At 48.5% G+C, this 16,893-nt stretch overlaps 2 protein-coding genes across 3 annotated transcripts in view; one reads left to right on the top strand and one right to left on the bottom strand.

Annotated features, from left to right (window-relative positions):
• Window positions 1-1,272: 1,272 nt before the first annotated feature.
• Window positions 1,273-5,366, bottom strand: rergla (RERG/RAS-like a). Of its 2 annotated transcripts, XM_086202389.1 has the most exons (5): window positions 4,997-5,366; window positions 4,869-4,925; window positions 3,211-3,284; window positions 2,572-2,720; window positions 1,461-1,895 (listed from the first exon to the last, which is right to left on the bottom strand). In XM_086202389.1, the coding sequence occupies exons 1-5, from the start codon at window positions 5,046-5,048 to the stop codon at window positions 1,610-1,612; spliced, it is 618 nt and encodes a 205-aa protein (XP_086058515.1). In that variant the 5' UTR covers window positions 5,049-5,366; the 3' UTR covers window positions 1,461-1,609. The 2 variants fall into 2 exon arrangements, with proteins under 2 accessions (XP_086058516.1, XP_086058515.1); XM_086202390.1 differs by lacking the exons at window positions 4,869-4,925; window positions 4,997-5,366 and adding an exon at window positions 3,518-4,242 and having other exon boundaries at window positions 1,273-1,895.
• A 6,994-nt stretch (window positions 5,367-12,360) lies between these two features.
• The window catches only part of il17ra1a (interleukin 17 receptor A1a), a 13,988-nt gene continuing 9,455 nt past the window's right edge, over window positions 12,361-16,893 (top strand). The window contains exons 1-5 of the mRNA XM_086201274.1: window positions 12,361-12,664; window positions 13,850-13,874; window positions 13,987-14,133; window positions 15,178-15,299; window positions 15,604-15,730. Coding sequence (XP_086057400.1) covers window positions 12,566-12,664; window positions 13,850-13,874; window positions 13,987-14,133; window positions 15,178-15,299; window positions 15,604-15,730 — 520 coding nt within the window. The 5' untranslated portion in view covers window positions 12,361-12,565. The remainder of the gene's footprint in view (window positions 12,665-13,849; window positions 13,875-13,986; window positions 14,134-15,177; window positions 15,300-15,603; window positions 15,731-16,893) is intronic.

Below are 16,893 nucleotides of genomic sequence, written 5' to 3'. Positions count from 1 at the left end.
ACCCTCCTGTCCTCAACAAGCCCAAACCAGAACCAGATGTAGGCCACAGCGCTGCTGGCAACATCAAACAGATTCCAGTCCTCTGACCTCCTCCTTGATGCAGGCAAGATTTGGACAGCTCTGCTGCGTGTAAACGCACACAGGCGCTTTCTGCACTGTACGATTGTCGAATGTCTGTTTGAGCTGTGATATTCGGGGCTGGGGAGTGACTGTGACATCAGGAAACAACAAAACCCTGTTTTCCTCCATCAGATGTTGTTTTACCACCAGTCATTCAGAGTAGAATTTGATGCAGCTCAACATCCATACTGTGGAGTCACGGTGGCGAGTCCTCGTCATGCTCGCCATGAAACACTCTCCATCATCCAGCACCGGTCAGCAGGTCTGTACCGCACACTGATTCTATAACGTCCCTGTGGATCCTGGTTAGGTCTACATTGTTCACTCAGACCTAAAACATCTGCGCTGGCCGGGGTCTTTACTCCGAGTCCAGCTGCCGGCCTCTGGCTCAGGCTCAAGTTGCAGCTGCGTTGGTTTTTATTTCTGTTACATCCGTCCGACTCTCAACACCTCGCTGAGCTTCCCTTCAAAGGAGGGAGAGGAACAGTAACTAAGGGACGTTTATAGCCAAGGCTGTGTTCCAGGAACAGGTTTATTGGGTGCCCCCGTTAAATCCGGAACATGGGCTCACCCGACCTGACCCGCACATTTCCCTCTGTAATGTTGGTAAGATGTGAAAGCACAGCTCTGACTTTCAGGCTGGCGTTGACTTCCACTGCTGCCCCGAGTCTCAGTTCCATCGATCGTAACCCTCATGGCGGGGCTTCGTCCCTGCCTGAGTCACAGCTGATCGACAGTCCTGCCAAACCTCGCGTGCATCGTCAGATCGAGTCTGCGTCAGACCGCCGGGCTGCAACGATGCCGTCGCCCCAGTGTTGGCGTGCTCTCGTCTCTCCTACCTGCTTATTGCGTGGGTTTGATCACTGAGTTCAGAGCAAAGTAAACCAGATTAGAGATGTGAAACTAGGAATGAGATTAAAACTCAGAGCTGATAACGACTGGAGGCGCTGACTCGGCTGTCAGGACTCCAGCTTGACTGCTGCTGAGTGTTGGTCCACTGACAGACATGGTCGTCTCCATGAAGGGAAGATTCTTCTGTGTATAAAGGGGCTGATAATCTGTTCTTCAAACAAAACTGACAATTGATTGATGCCCCCTCTGACCCCTAATCTGATGCTTCACGCCACAGCTGTACTTGGCCTTCTGGCACTCACTAACAGGCGCCCCGCGCTCACAAAGAAGCTTTTTTTTTTTTTTTTCACTCTCAAAGCCCAAAAACGTCTCTTAACCACTTCAAGAAAGAGGGTGATGGGAACCTGATGTTTTGTTGTTAGCTTCGTGCTAACTGGAGTCCAGCTCGTGTTTCCATCTTTACTGTCGGCAATTATTCTGATGCTGCAGCTGCACCTGTCAATCATGACGTTGGGGCAGAGGTGCTGAGTACTACTGCTTTATTACAATCACACATAGAGACGTTGCCATGGTTATTAACATCAATCATAATAAAAGGGGCGGGGTTAAGCGGGTCAGGGTTGTAGGGGCTGATAGTTCACACGGATTTCCTCCTCTTGCCAAAGACGTTGTTGATGAGCTTGGCCATGGACTTGGAGCCGCTTGGGCGTCTCCTGCGCTCCTTGGCCTTGCTACTCAGGCTGGCGTTCTGCACCATCTTGGAGAAGATGAGCGCCACCTCCTGGTGGTGCTCAGCCGCTGACAGTTCGTAGAACTGGCAGTGGAACTCGGCGGCCAGACGTTGACCTTCTTCCCGTTGCACCTCTCTGACGTGGCACAGGTCCTGTTTGTTACCCACCAGGAATATGAGAGACTGGACGTCCCTGCAGGACACACACAACCACGGGTTCTTAACCTTACAGAGAAGAACACCTGAGTTCCTGGTTCTGGGTTCATAAATGACACACGCATCATCAACTCTGACATGGACCAATCAGGCTCCTAGCTCGTGTCAGCGGGAAGAGTGAAGACATGAATGAAAACAAGAACAAGTGAAATATAAGGAGCAAGAACATGAGGACGAAACAAAACGATTACGTACAGCACAAATGAATCAATGATTTCTGACAAAAATGCTTGAATTCATCCTAAAAAAAAATCACAATTTGTGCTCCATAATTTAGACAAAGCATCAAATTGTGGTTATTTTGACTGATATTGCGCTGTTTGGTGTGATCCCGAGCGCTGACATTTACATCATTACGCAGATGTTCTGACAGTCCTGTCAGATGTGTGGGCGTCAATCAAACAGACGACTTCTTCGGTCTGTAGAGGTTCCTCTGATCGTTCCTCTAGCGACTAGCGATGGGAACATTTGATCGGTCATTGATTGATCTGGCGTCAACGACGAGTCAGCACGTGTTTGACACCAGTAAATCACCCTGATGGCGAATGTCGCCACCTGAACTGCTGCTGTGAATACACACGCGGCGACGGTGGTAGTGAAACACTGCTGTCATCGGATCAGCAGGTACGTGACATCACAGCAGCATCTCAGACCTTTTGGCCGCCCCCTGGTGCAGCTCTCTGATGAGGCTCACGATGGCTCTGGCAGTGATGAAGGAGGAGTGGTCGCTGATGTCATAGACCACGACGAACCCATCGGCCCAGTGGATCTGATCGTTCAGAGTCAGTTTCCCCTCGCAGGCCTGAAAACAGAGGAGTTCAGAAACAGGCCGATGAAAAGGAACTTCCAGATATGAGCAGATGTCTGACTCAAGTCTAGCCAACATCAGCGGGCCAGTGATGGGCCAGCGGTGGCCGCCACTGGGCCAGTGGCCGTGACCAGTACTTCCTACCAAGAACTAGCTTTGCCTCGAGAATGGAATCATTTTGAAGAGATTTCCGACTATCCGGTGCTATTTGAGACATTTTTTCCACATTACTTTAGCAATAGTCCAGCCCTCTCGTGCTGATGTCACAGAGTTAAACATCTGGATCAAATCCTACCGTGACCCTTGAACGCTACACGGCTGCTGCCTTCATTCTGGTCAGTAAAGTCACAGCTTTGTAAATGCAGTCCTAACAAGCTGGAATGGCAGTTTTGAATGAAATGAATCCGTTGCGTTCAAGATGTGGTGTCGCTGTTACGAACCTGCTGAACTGCGAACTGGAGAGTTAGCGACTGAGTGGACTCACCCTGGAACAGGGCTCATAGAGCTCCAGGTTCACCTGCCTGCCGTCCACAGCCAGGTGCTTCCTGTAGATGCATTCTGTGGAGGAGCGAGAGAACAGAACCCCCATCATCACGAGTCGGTGCGCTGCCTGATCAGCACTCACTGCTGGTGAGCTACCAGCTCCTTTTAAAACCTTTTCTTTCCATGACATCATAACTTCAGTCCTGCAAAGAACCGTTCCTGTGTGAGAGACGTTCTCCTTCAGGGAGAAAGAACACAAAACAGATTTATGACGCCTCCACCGACGTCTTCGCCCTGGAGGAACCAACCTCTCGACACCATGTTGCAGTGTTTTATTCTCATCTTCAACAGCAACTCTGACTCCCCGTTCACTTCACCACCACTGCGGCGCCGCCATTGTTGCTTTGACTCTCTTGTCCTGAGTTACCTGCATCGCCGCATTGACGGGCACTGATTGGTTAACCGGAGCTCTGACCAGGTCAAACACTGGAAGAGACTCCAGACCCTCGGTCACGTCACGAAGATCTGAGACTTCAAATTCGGGGACAACAGATGCGTCTACAGTCTCACAGCAGAACATAAGAGATTCTCTAGAGGGGAGGTGGTGATGACCTCGTTTGAATCCTCTGTCCAGAGCGCGTACGGAGCAGCTCCTGTTGTGTCCTGCTGAGGAGTCAAACGGCGCCGAGCTCACATGAAACTCGATTACTCAGCAGCAACAATGGCCCATTGAGCCACTATCAGAGATGTGTGAGTCACCCTCCTGCAGGTCAGCGGGCGGGGCAGATGACGGCGAGTAATCATCAAAAATACACAGACGGGACCGCAGCCTGGCTGGATCACTTGTGCAGTTTAACCTGTGCAGTGATGGTGTGTGTACTTGTACTGCAACGTGTAGGAAAATACTTGTCCAGTTTCTACAGAGGAGGTGCTGGAGCCACAGTGGACACATAGAGGAACGAGAGCAGAGACAGACGGAGCGGACGAGACTGACAGAGCTGGCTGCATGTTTGCTTGACAGATGAATTCATTTTGTGTTCCTCTGGTCTGGTCAGCCAGGCATTGCTAGCAGATACCAGATCAGGCTCTAACGCAGGGGCAGTGACGGGGGGGGGGGGGGGGGGGGGCAGTGGCACTGGCCACCCCTCCTACCTGACTAGTCCCCGCCCCTCCGTGTCTCGCTGATGCGCTCCTATCTGTTCAGGTACCACTCCAGCCGAACGGCTCGGTATCAGTGCGATCAAACGCCTCCACCACGACTGCGCTCGACTGCGTGTCAATGACGCGTCTCCGGTGTTGTGACGTTTTATAGCTCAGGTGAGACCTGATGACAGAGGCCTACCTGAATGTGTTGTGATGTCATTCATTAGATATGCATAGAGCAGTAAATCCTTCATCATCAGTGACACTGACCGTCTTTTAGGAGAAGACGGATGTTGCTGCTCGAAATGTGAGTGTGTGGAGAGGACACACACACACACACACACACACACACACACACACACACAGTGTTCGCTCTCCTGTTCTAACAGTTTTCTTAAGTTTACACTTTGGTGCAAACTTGGACGAATGTCAGGGAATGCTGAAGTGCCTGTAGGAGTTCAGTGAGCTCAGGTGTGAACGCAGCACCTCCTACTTCCGGTGGTGGAGGAGACTCACCTGAGGAAGAGGCGTACTCTCCGATGAAGCGCCTGGTGAAGAAACGGACGATGAGCGCTGCAGAGAGACATCGGGGTCGTTGACAAACTCCAACTTTCCTCCATCACCCCCCGCAGCCCTCCACCTACCTGACTTCCCGACCCCTTCACTTCCCAGCACGGCGATCTTGACGTCATTCATGTTCTCCGCTGTAGCGACACTAGACTCCAGGAGACGCGCGGGCCTCCTGCTTCCCGCTGTCGAACCCGGTGAGAGCGGAGCGCTGACGGACCACCGGCCTCGGTCGCTGCGGCCGCCGCGACTGTGGCTGCAGCTGCGCGTCTCCCCGCTGCAGCCTGGCGGGTGGGCGGCTCCTCAGGAGCGGCTCGGGAGGAGGCTGGCCGGGGCCGCGCCACCGCCGGGGGGCGTTTCTCCTCCTCTGTGTCTGTCAGTTTGGTTTGTAATTGAAACGGTCTGTTCTTTTATTTTGCCCAGAGACACGAAAAGTCAGGAGAACTGACATCAGTGTCCTCTGTTGTTATCCTGACGGGATGTTCAGCCTCATGTCCACGTCCTCTGTGGGAGGCGGAGTCTCGCCATGACAAATAAAAGAACAGTGGAACATCTGTTCTGGTGAGGAACTCACAGGTTCAGCTGCTGCTCTGGTTTAGTCGCTGTTACTGAGTCTTCTTCTGTCATAACGCTTTATTCTGTTAATATTAAGACCTGCTTCTTCATGAGGCGGCGTTCTCATCCTCCTCTGGTCCCAGGCCAGACGCTTGGACCCAGAGAGACCAGCGCAGCTGACTTTAGTGATTAAAGGCAACCAAACACCATGGTTGTTGTTGCAGCAGCAGCACTGCTCTCGTTGCCTGTCCAGCCTCACAGTTCCCTCTCCTTTGGCTTCAACAGCAGCGTGAGGTTTGGTTTAAGCTGCCGCTGATGAAGCATTTATGGAAGAGCAGAGGAGAGAGCAGCTGGAAGCCAAAAGCTGGGACATATAAAGGCAAACGTGAAAGCAGGAAATGGAGGTGGTGCTCCTACAGGTGCTCCGAGCACGTGTGTGTGGCGTGGAGGAGATGTGGTGGGCTCAGGTTGGGATGCTGTGTGTGGATGAAGCACGTGCGGCTCCTCTAAACATGGCGGTCTTATATAACTCGCTGCGTGTGTCCGTCCGATGTAAACACTGGCTGAGCAGAACAGTTGAGCTGCCAGGCTCATTCAGGGAAGGTGTGAGGATTTCCTGAAGGATTTCTTCGGCCTCGGCTGGTGCGCCGTGGAGGCTTTACTGGTCACAGTGCAGGCGATGGTAAATTCCTGACACAGAGTCATCGGCATTTCTTACATTTCTGTCATTCCAAAGAGGAAGTAAGAAAACCTCGAGCTCTGGTCACGTATTCTTCTCTCGAATCTCAGCGTGTCAACTTGTGGTTTGACTATTAGCTTTAAAGGCTTCTACAGTTGTGTGTGACTGACATCTAGTGGCTTGGCTGGAGATTGCAGCTGCTCGCTTCAAGGAAACCTACGGTAGCCTGCAGGCTCATTCAGGAACCGTTCGCAGTTGTCACTGTTTATTCTGAGTCTTGTTCACACAAAAGTTCTCAAACACAAGTAGGAGTCTGTTGTTGGGTAACGGACGATTTTGCTGTCATTTATTGCAAAAAAGAGATAAAAAATAATGCAAAAGTAATCACACGACAGAGTTGAGAGGTCACGAGAGGTCAGGTTGGACAGCACGTCTGCATCGCCGACGTGGAAACATTTGTTTTGACTGAACTTTGTCTGCGATATCATGGCTGATGCTGGAAAAGCCTCCATGGAACGGAAGCCAAATTCCTCTGTAATATCTTGGAAATACTTGAAATAGCAACAGAAGTTATAGATACTACCGAAACACACACAAATCATCCTAAACTATAATTCAAGAAGAATTCTGTCATTTTAACTCACTGGAGAAACCAAGCAAGCATTTTTATTGTCACCAGTATTTTTGTAGCATTCATCGAGCCTCTTGTGTTCCTATTTGTACTCGTAAAGTAAAATTTGTTTCTCCTAAAGTTCCCAGCCTGCATGTATGGACCAGTACGTGAGGCCACAGTTGCAGCGGCCGCATCAGGAAGTGTCAGTGAGTTCCTCAGAGACGGAGCTGAGAACAGCAAGACTGACGCACATTGAACCGGATGATTAAAGCACAACTCCGAGGTCTGAAAGACCCACAGCTGATAAATCAAATTCAGCCCTAAGATCATCTTCTCACTGCGCGGTGCCTGAAAGAGAGCCGTGAAATAATAGCCGAGAGGATTAAGACGATATCCAGTCATCGCCCACACGACATTTCACAACCGCCTCTCTGCTGGAGTTAAAAGGAGCTGCTGAGCCGGAGACGCGGATTGAGAATGAATGATGACATCACTGCTGTCATGTGTACTGTTGACAATGTATCTTGTCGTGCGATGCAGATAAGCTGCTTCCTGGCATGAGAGAAACTGAGTTTCGGAGCGAAACCTGATTTGAACGCTCTGGCAGGTGGTTGGCGGGCTCTGCTCAGCGTTAGCGGCGTCTGCTCTGCAGCACCATTTAAGGAGGGAAACCCAGTTGAGCCTTTCACTGCCCTTTATCAGCTCCCTGATTATAATACAACATTACTGGCGACATCTGAGAACCTCCCCGTGCAACTGAGTGGTAAACAACAGAGAGATATGAGGTTATTTTTACTCGTGCAGGTCTTTGGCGTGACCTTTCTCCCCTCACCACCTTCGCACATCCAGAACCATCGCAGAGACAAACGCTGGCAACCACCAGCTGCTGCTGGCGGTCGGTGATTTGGCAGTAACAGCGTAGGTGAGGCTATTTTCATCAGTGAGCCGTAGGAGGCATAAAGCCAGTTTGTGAAAGATACTGTGGTTATGTAATGGAGGAACAAATGACAGAAATAAGTCCTGTAAATGACGGTTTAGCGTCAGGGTCGGTGTCTGGAGGGAGAGCAACGGCACCACCCGCCTCAGGAAATGTTGGATGTTCCTAAATGTTCACCTAAATGGAAGTTTTACACCAGATCTTGACCTACAGCTGCAAACAAGCTGCTAGCTCTTTGTTTCACGAGATCACGGCGGGTGAAATCAGTCATTACAAGTACAAGGCTAAAGTTTAGACATCATATTGGCCCGCACTGACCTGGAGGTGCGTCGTTTAGCTGAACTGTTTAGAAATGACTGCTACATACAGTCAAGACTCTGTCCAGTGCTCTGTTAGACTCGTGCAAGTTACAGGAGCACATCAGCTTTTTGGGAATACGGTAGCTTTCGCTAGTTAGCTTAGCACAATGAATGGCAGCACACGGGCATGCTAGCAAACCTTTGTCTTGCTCATTCATCTCATTCAGCTTCCAGAACCTGTAGTTTCTCTCAGGGTCAGGATGCTAACTTCTCCCATTCATGACAGTTCATTGTGCTAAGCTAATTAGCGGTTAGCCAGCCTCTATGGCTCTCAGTGGAGAAAATCCAACTTTGCAATTCCACTGAGTTACGGGGCGGCCAACAAACATGCATCGTCCCTGCAGGACTCTACGGGGAACAGCTGTGTGGAACTGGGTAGAACGCAGAGGGATTGTGGGTACTGTAGTTAGACTCTGTTTCATTGCATGCTATCTGCAAATTTCTCGTGTAAAATTCAGTTATTATGAAACATTTCCGAAAATTTCTGCTCTTTACAATCTAGAGGCCCGGCTCCACATCATGCACTGGTGTGTTGCTTGGAGGACGTTATGTTCTGCTGCATCATTTCATCTTAGCACAAAAGGTTTCAGCTCCTTTAGCTGCCAAGTGTTCATCTTCATTGAGGGTTTTTGGATGGCAGTGTTGGAGCAGCTCATTGCTCTCCATTAGCCCCCGGGAGGACTGTCAGCTGGGCCGCACCGCAGATGTGGGTCAACTGGGATGGATGGCAGGCAGACTCACCTGGGGACCAGACACCCTGTAGTCCAGGAAGTAGTGTGTGTGTGTGTGTGTGTGTGTGTGTGTGTGTGTGTGTGTGTGTGTGTGTGTGTGTGTGTGTGTGTGTGTGTATAGAGTGCCACAGGGATGTCATAGTTTTGTAGACCTACCAGGAAGTTTGCATCTCCATGGGTTCCAGTGGGCTTTTCAGATTGAATTTTGATGCACCAGTGAGAGTAAGAAGCCAACGTGAACAATGGACGCCACGGACGCTCGCCTGAAACCCCATCAGAACCCATTTGACACGTGTCCTGGTTTTGGTGTGATGATGTTTAACATCCGTGACAACATCTGTAGTTTTGTTGAGCTACCATTTTTAAAGCTGTGAAATTCAAACATAACCATTTAATACCATAAAATAAAATCCCTTCAGTTCGAACCACAGACCTCAAATCAGTCTCTGAACTTTAGCTGTGGGAACCAAAACGTTCAGCAACCCTGACTTACGAGGACCGGCGCTCCTCTCCCGGAGGGAAGCAGCTGGTATTTTCATAACAATTCAATTCCTGGGAACACGATTCATCCTTTTTCTGACAGCCACCCTTTGAAGGCTTCAGCGCTCTTTTATATATGCAGTTAAATATTGTAATACTACTGTACATGAAAGGTTTATAGTTTTTATCTATGGAACTGTGTAAGCAAATCTAAAGTTTAGTAACCAGAATACACACACAGCCGTTTTGCCAGTACTTTTGATCACATCTGGACAGATGTGGTTTAGTCCAGAGTAGGCAGCTCCCACATCCAGTTTCACACCGTGGTGTCACCTGCTGAAAAGAAGCTCCATCTCTAATCTCCACCTGTACAGGTGAGACATCAGCACACACACCTGGACTCTGGGGAGGCAGCCAGCCCCTATCCTGGCCGTCTATCAGCCGTGAGCGCTCAGCAACCCGGGCAGCCGCCGCCCGGCTGTCTGCTGGACTGGTTCGTGACCACAGCGGCCACGCTACAGTGCTGCCTCTGCAGGCTGGGGGCGGGGCTTCCATTCAGGTGTGGCTGATGCAACTGTCACGTCCAGGTGATGGAGAATACAGGATGGGATTTGAGGGATTTGTCTTCCTTTCATTAAGTGATGGTTGGTTAGAGAAGCTGACAGAAGAGTTCTGTCAGGACAAGAGACGAAGGCTCCGTGTCGTGGCGTTCGTGTCCTATTTCCATCGTGATGTCATTTCTTCTAACAGGTATCATAGCGACTAATCAGAGGCTTGGGAACATGATACTGAAGAGGTCAGGGAACGCACACAAGTATGAGCAGAACAATGTAGCAAAGCAGAATGTGTGTATGTGTGGTATAATTATGATTATTGCCAGTGAGGCATCTGCAGGTGGAGAGACTTTTGTGTTTGATGTTACAGTTTTACAGGTTGTAGTGGGACACGAGTTCCATCTCGTGATTCGGAACCTTCCTGAGACAAAACATCTACTCAGATCTCAAATCTCTTTCCGTGTTTTCCTGATCTTTTGTTTCTGGGAGATCTACCGGATCACGCTAACATGTCAGAGGTCACGGTTACAGAGCTGCCAGCACCTCAGACACTTGAACCAAACTCTGTCAGAGAGGCTGTTAACTCCTGGTTCGATGGTCGTCGCTGTGAAGATGGTTGTGTTGTCTGTTGTGTAAAATCCAAGAATCGTCTCTTTTGTCCCACAGTTGCAGTGAGTGCATCCATGTCGGGGTGAGGACTGGCCTGGAGACGCAGCGATGCATTCGTCTGCTGACAGGCAAGTAAACTGTTTCAGGTGTCGCCGCCCTCCCGCAAAACGTTGCCTATGAGAACCCGAGGGCCTGACAACACGTGTGGTGCTGCGTGTTGAGCTCCTCAGCTTCATGGCGCCCTCTGGTAAACCTGCTAGAGGAGCACGTTCACTGTTACTCTGAGCTGTGGCAGAATGGAGATACTTTCAGTCGCACAAACGCTCCCGTCACTCTCCTCACAATCGCGCTGCTGTTGCGTGGCTCTGACTCGCACTCACTGACCTGTTGTGGTTCAACAATCATCACTATTTTCACTCAACAATTTTGTTTCTCTTTCCCTCTCAATGAAAGTTACAGGCTGTCACAGCATTAACAGGTGAGCTGGGACTTGTGAGGTTGTCATGGTGATAAACCTCCTGCACTCAGAGTGAAATACTCTGATGGCCATGAAGTGTACCAGCCAGGGCGTGAGCCCTGAGAGTACTGCAGTTACTGCGCCATCTGCTGGTGAAGACACGAGACGTTCTCTCTGCTTCCCTGCAGGACTACTAACACACCAGGTAGTACTACTACCATGAGGCGGACATGTCTCTACTGCTCTCCAGTACTGTGAACACACAAAGACCTGACACTGATGCTGCATTCAGTGTCATCAAGAAAACCGGCCTCTCACTGCAGCTTTTAGCTGCTATGACAACCAGAGCACACAGATCCCACGTGATCACGCGTGTGGCTTAAAAGTAGGCCTCTGAGCAGTGGCACGTGTGATTCACTGCACACACACCAATCCTGAAAAGACCGTTTGATAGTTGTAAATGGGATTCTAATAAACACACACACACACACACACACACACACACACACACACACACACCTTACAATAACACACACACACACCTTACAATAACACACACACACACACCTTACAATAACACACACACACACACACCTTACAATAACACACATCTGCCTAGTATAATTCACATGTGAGTTACTTATAGGAAGGATAATGAGAGCTGCGTTCGTCAGGTGACTTCGGTGTCCCGTCTTGAAGGTGAATGAGTGTTTGAGGCCAGACGGAAGCCGAACGTCTGACGCTCATTCCAGTAGGAGATCAAAGAGGAGGGCTCGCTTTGATCTCTGCTCCCTCGGCGTGTGGCTTCGCTCTCTCCTGTCAACATTCTACTCCTGTAACAGTAAAGAAGTATTTAATATTGCGTTTGTTTAAGTATCAAAGTAAAAGTAACACTTTCGACATGATGTCTGTGTATTTCAGAACTTTGAAACACTCAAAAAAAATTCCGCTGACAAGTTTTCAGGCTTCAAATTAGGAAGTACACAATGAGGCAACAAGTTCAGATCGATACAGTGGAGTAAAAGTACATTTACTTTAAAATGTAGTGGTGTGAATGTACCCTTAACTGAAAATATTCAGGTACAGTAAAGATACTTGTGTTGTACTGAAGTTCTCAAGTACAAATATTTCGTTACTTCCCCACCTCTGTGTTTGTGTTTCTAGCTGATATATTTTACTGTCTTCTATCAAAGAACTTCTTTTACTCAGTAATATTATTTTGTAATATTGAATTTGACTGTTTGATGTTTTTCAAAGGACTAAAGAGACTCAGTACTTTTCACAGTACATTTAAGAGCTTGTACTTCATTACCTTTGCTGTTGAATCAGTACTTCATCTCGCAGAGAATAGTACTCCTCGTGTACTTTTACCACCTCTGTGTAGTCGTAAAATCCTTCCCCTGTCGTGTCGTGGATGGCCTACATTCCCAGGGTGCCTGAAGGCAGCATGAGGTCATTTACAGTAAGCAGGTGAGTGTCATCGAGCAGGAAGTTTTTAATTCGTTAGGTGATCTTCGCTGTCATGGCGTGTGGGCTTCCTCTCAGACGCACAAGCTTGAAACGTGAAGTGGCTTAGGAGAAGTGTTGAGCTGCGGCTCGCCTGCGTGTACCAGCGTGTACCTGCGTGTACTGCGTGTACCTGCGTGTACTGCGTGTACCTGCGTTCACCCTGATGATGAGTCCCCGCCGAGTAATTGTCGTGTTGACGCTGTTGTCACTGTCGTCCGCGCTGAGGATCCGAACTCGGCCTCCTCTCAACTGCTCCCGACAGGTGAGCTCGAATCCGCGGCCCTGCTGTGCCTGGACACTCTCTCTCTCTCTCTCTCTCTCTCTCTGTCTCTCTCTGTCTCTCTCTCTCTCTCTCTCTCTCTCTCTCAGGATTGCAGTTTTTACTGATACTTCATCTGCAGCTTGAGCGTAGTTTTAGTTTCTAAGAGAGTTACTCTCAGGTAACTTCCATGTAGTTGCAGGTTGTATAAATACTTCCAAGCTCTGTGAGGCGATACTTCCAGTCGCCATCTAACTGAGGAGACGGACCCTCACGCGGTACTGAGGCTGAGTTCTACCTTTAGACAGATTAATCTGCTGTGATGAGAGGAAGAGGTGAACCCTGACAGGGTGACCTGCCACGTCCTGGGACCGCATCGCAGCCCAGCTCTCCCAGGTCTGAAGGTTCAAGTAGTTCAAGAGCGGTTTCTGTGTGTGTGTGTGTGTGTGTGTGTGTGTGTGTGTGTGTGTGTGTGAGTGTGTTACAGGTAGTCACACTGAGATAGTCGAGCTGTTCGTCACATTTTTATTCAAATCACAACGTAGTTTTTGCTCCAGAAAGAACGCGTGTCAAACTGAAGTGTTGAAACTACTAAAGATTCTAATACTGGGAATCAAACCACAACTGCCGTATCAATGTTTACAGTACTGAGCTCTTCAGAGTACTACTAGGACAGCAGTATAAGATGGTACCCGTTAATCATTGATCAGAATCAAGTCTGAAATAATGGCGAGTCACGTGACCTCACACGGCTCCGTGACTCCTCTCCAACACTGAGAACCGGCACAAGAAGGAGATTAGAAACACAGACGTCTCCCAGGATGCTTGCTCTTTGGCTCGGAATCCTGCAGGTTGGCGTTACGGTTTCACTTCCTGGTCTTGTAACTGTGTCAAAAAGTAGCGTGGAGCAATGACCTGATTGGCAGGAGGAAGCACCGTGTGCGAGCTGTGGAACCTGATTGACTATTCAGACGTGAAGCCGCCGCCGTACGCACAGGACGCCACTCCCCTTTTATTATCAGCGTGAAATTAAGGCAGGAGACAAAAAGATGGAGGTGGTTGTCTTTTTAGACTTTCCTCTGGCAACCGGCCTCACCGGAACTCCGGTGGTGATGGAGGAGGTCCGCCTCTCTGATGACATCACGTCAGAATCACATTTCTAACTGTGTCTGTTTTTGTCTGCTGTAGGGTTTGAGCTGCGTCGTCACTACAAGTGAGTAGAGGCCCTGTGCTTCTCCTGCTCCTCTCCTCTGCAGGGCCGCATCACAGCTTTGTGTGTGTGTGTGTGTGTGTGTGTGTGTGTGTGTGTGTGTGTGTGCGCGCAGGTAACTGCATGGACAAGGAATGGCAGAAAGTGCACAACTACACTCCCAGCAGTCCCGAGGATTTGGAGGTGTCTGTGAGCACCCAACAGGATGTGGCAGGACACCTGCAGCCTGTCCTGCTGGCTACCTGGAAGATCAGGGACGATGGTAAGCCAGTGCGTCATCATCGTCGCCATCATGGTCGCAGCATCACCCACACATAGTGAACACACCAGTGACGTAGTAACGGAGCATCGATCCGCTGCTGGTTGACTCTAGTTTGACAAATCCAGAGAAGAAACATCTATGAAGAGTTTGATGTTAAAGAAGGAAATCTGCAGTGATGAGACACGTGACGAGTCCCGGTGGCAGGATCCCGGGTCCCGGTGGCAGGAACCCGGGTCCCGGTGGCAGGAACCTGGGTTCGGGTGGCAGGATCCCAGGTTCCAGTGGCAGGAACCTGGGTCCCGGTGGCAGGAGCGTCCAGTCAGTGCACGGCGAGCCTGAGGCGGTGCATTCACAGGACATCGTTGTTACTCCGGTCAGGATGAAGGCTCCTGCCTGCACAGAGAACCGAGGGATGGGAATCTTCAAAGATGGCCAGTATGGTGATGGAGGGATTGTGTGAGGACTCTCAGACGTCACTGAAGTTCCTGGCTTGAACTTAAAGCTACTGAGAGGGTTTTTTCACTCAGAACCAGACTCAAACCTGCGTGACGGCACGTTGCCGGGATCTTTTTGAAGTACCGCAATGATACAAACTAAAATCTGAATCAGACACACAGGAGGGGATGACCAGTAACACGTCACAGCACAGATTTGCTTCTGTAAAACGCCGCACCAGACTCAACCTTTATGACAACAGTTACCAAGGACAGAAAGCGGCTGAGGTGCATCCACCGTGCGGCGGGCAGATCGATCGCTGCTCGTGAGGCCTCGCTGGCTTGGCTCCAGATATTCCAGCGAGGAGAACCGGTGCAGCTCCGTTAGGGTTAGACAAGTTACAAACCAGAAGAAAACCAGAGCGAACCGTAACATTTATACCTGCGCTGTCAGTGGCAGATCACCTGGAAGAAGGTCCCCAGCCGCTGCTTGTGGTCGGTGACATCACTGCATTCACACACCTGAACACTGAACTATTGACGATAGAGAGGTTGCAAGTTCGAAACTCTGCCAGGAAAGAAAACACGAATGAAATCTTCTTGTCCTCAGGCAGCATCGGGTACATGACAGCCACGGAGCTCCATGTCCTGGTGATCCCCACCAATCAGAACCTGTGCGTTCGATACTCGTTCAGGGACCAGCTCCCGATGAGAACGCCGGATGGGGAGAAGGTGGGTCGTCATTCGCATCCATGTAGTTCTTTAGACCCCCAAACATCACTCCAGTACTACTGCATTTCATAGGTACATGTCACATTGTTTCTATTTCCAAATAGATGGATGTTTTATTGTCTTCTTATTGACTCACTTAACAGAGTTTTTACTCTCCAACATTTCAAAATAGTACACGTGTACTACACATGTGTACTATTATATTCCAAGAACTGTTGTCTTTATCTATGAAAGTCAGATCAGGATCAGAAGGGAACTGAAAACTGAATTCATTCTCAGGTACTTTACTCTTCTGTGGTTTCAGTGGTCGTTCTCAGCAGACATGCTGGTGTTGGACCCGGGCCAGAGGTACCATGTCTCTGTCTTCAACATCCCCAAACCAGAACTGGGCCACAGCAGCTATGACATCAGCGCTGAAGTCATTGTCTCTGGTGGGTTGTTTATCAGCTCTGTTTGTGCTCCTGCCAGCATGTGGTTGGATTGAGGAGGTTGGATCTGGATGGCGTAGCGTGTCTGATGTGGAACGAGTGTGTGGGTGAAATTAGACTCTTAAAGGGTTACCAAGACAACAGAAGAACGTACTCAGCGTGTGCAATACACAACTGATGCAGTTGGACTTCCCACAACCAAACAACAAATTAAAAAGCAAATTTATTGGAAGGTAAAAGTAATTAGAATATCACAAGTTCAGTTACAAGACTTGCGTCCGCTGAAGTGTGGTGAAAGGTTTGGCGAGGAGGGAGGCTGGAAATGACGTGCGTCTGTTACTGATCACGGTCACGAGCGCGGCAACCCGACCTACTTACACACAAGTGGCTGGTTTTCCATCAGCGCTGGACACCATCTTGGTTTTTTAGTGGTTTCTTCAAATGTTCAAAGTAAGGACAGAATTTAACATAATTTTCCAAAAAGTGTGTTGATCATATATACCTATGTATATATGTGCATATACATATATACTCATATACATACATATGAATATATATATATATATATATACATATATACACATACTTGTATACGTAAATAAACATACGTATATGTGTGTATATATACATATATACACATATAAATACATATATACAAGTATATATGTATTTATATGTATATATACACGTATATAAAGATACATGTATACGTGTAAATATACACATTTATACATGTATGTGTTTATATGTATATATACACGTACATGTATATATACATATGTGTATATATACATGTATGTATACACGTATCTGTATATACGTGTATATATACATATATACACATGCGTATGGATATATATATACATATATGTATATAGGTACACAATGATAACACATATAAATATATACACATGTATACATACATATATATGTTTACACACATACTTATATATACATATATATCTATGTTAATATATATCTACATATGTTTATATGTACATATATATATTTGAATATACATGTGTATATATACATAGATGTATATATATGAGGACTGTAATCTCCCAGTCGACTGGTCGATTTTCGAGTCGATACGTTCTGGCTCGACCAAAATTCTGATTGGTCGATTTTTTGCCACGTTAATTTCATCAGGAGCAAAGTACCAA

Source organism: Aulostomus chinensis, chromosome 4 (genome assembly GCF_037954235.1).
Source record: "Aulostomus chinensis isolate RoL2024-O1b breed Wild chromosome 4, RoL_Achi_v1.0, whole genome shotgun sequence".
Taxonomy (NCBI): domain Eukaryota; kingdom Metazoa; phylum Chordata; class Actinopteri; order Syngnathiformes; family Aulostomidae; genus Aulostomus; species Aulostomus chinensis.
Note: the sequence above shows the minus strand (reverse complement) of the source record. Positions and strands in the feature narration are given on the sequence as shown.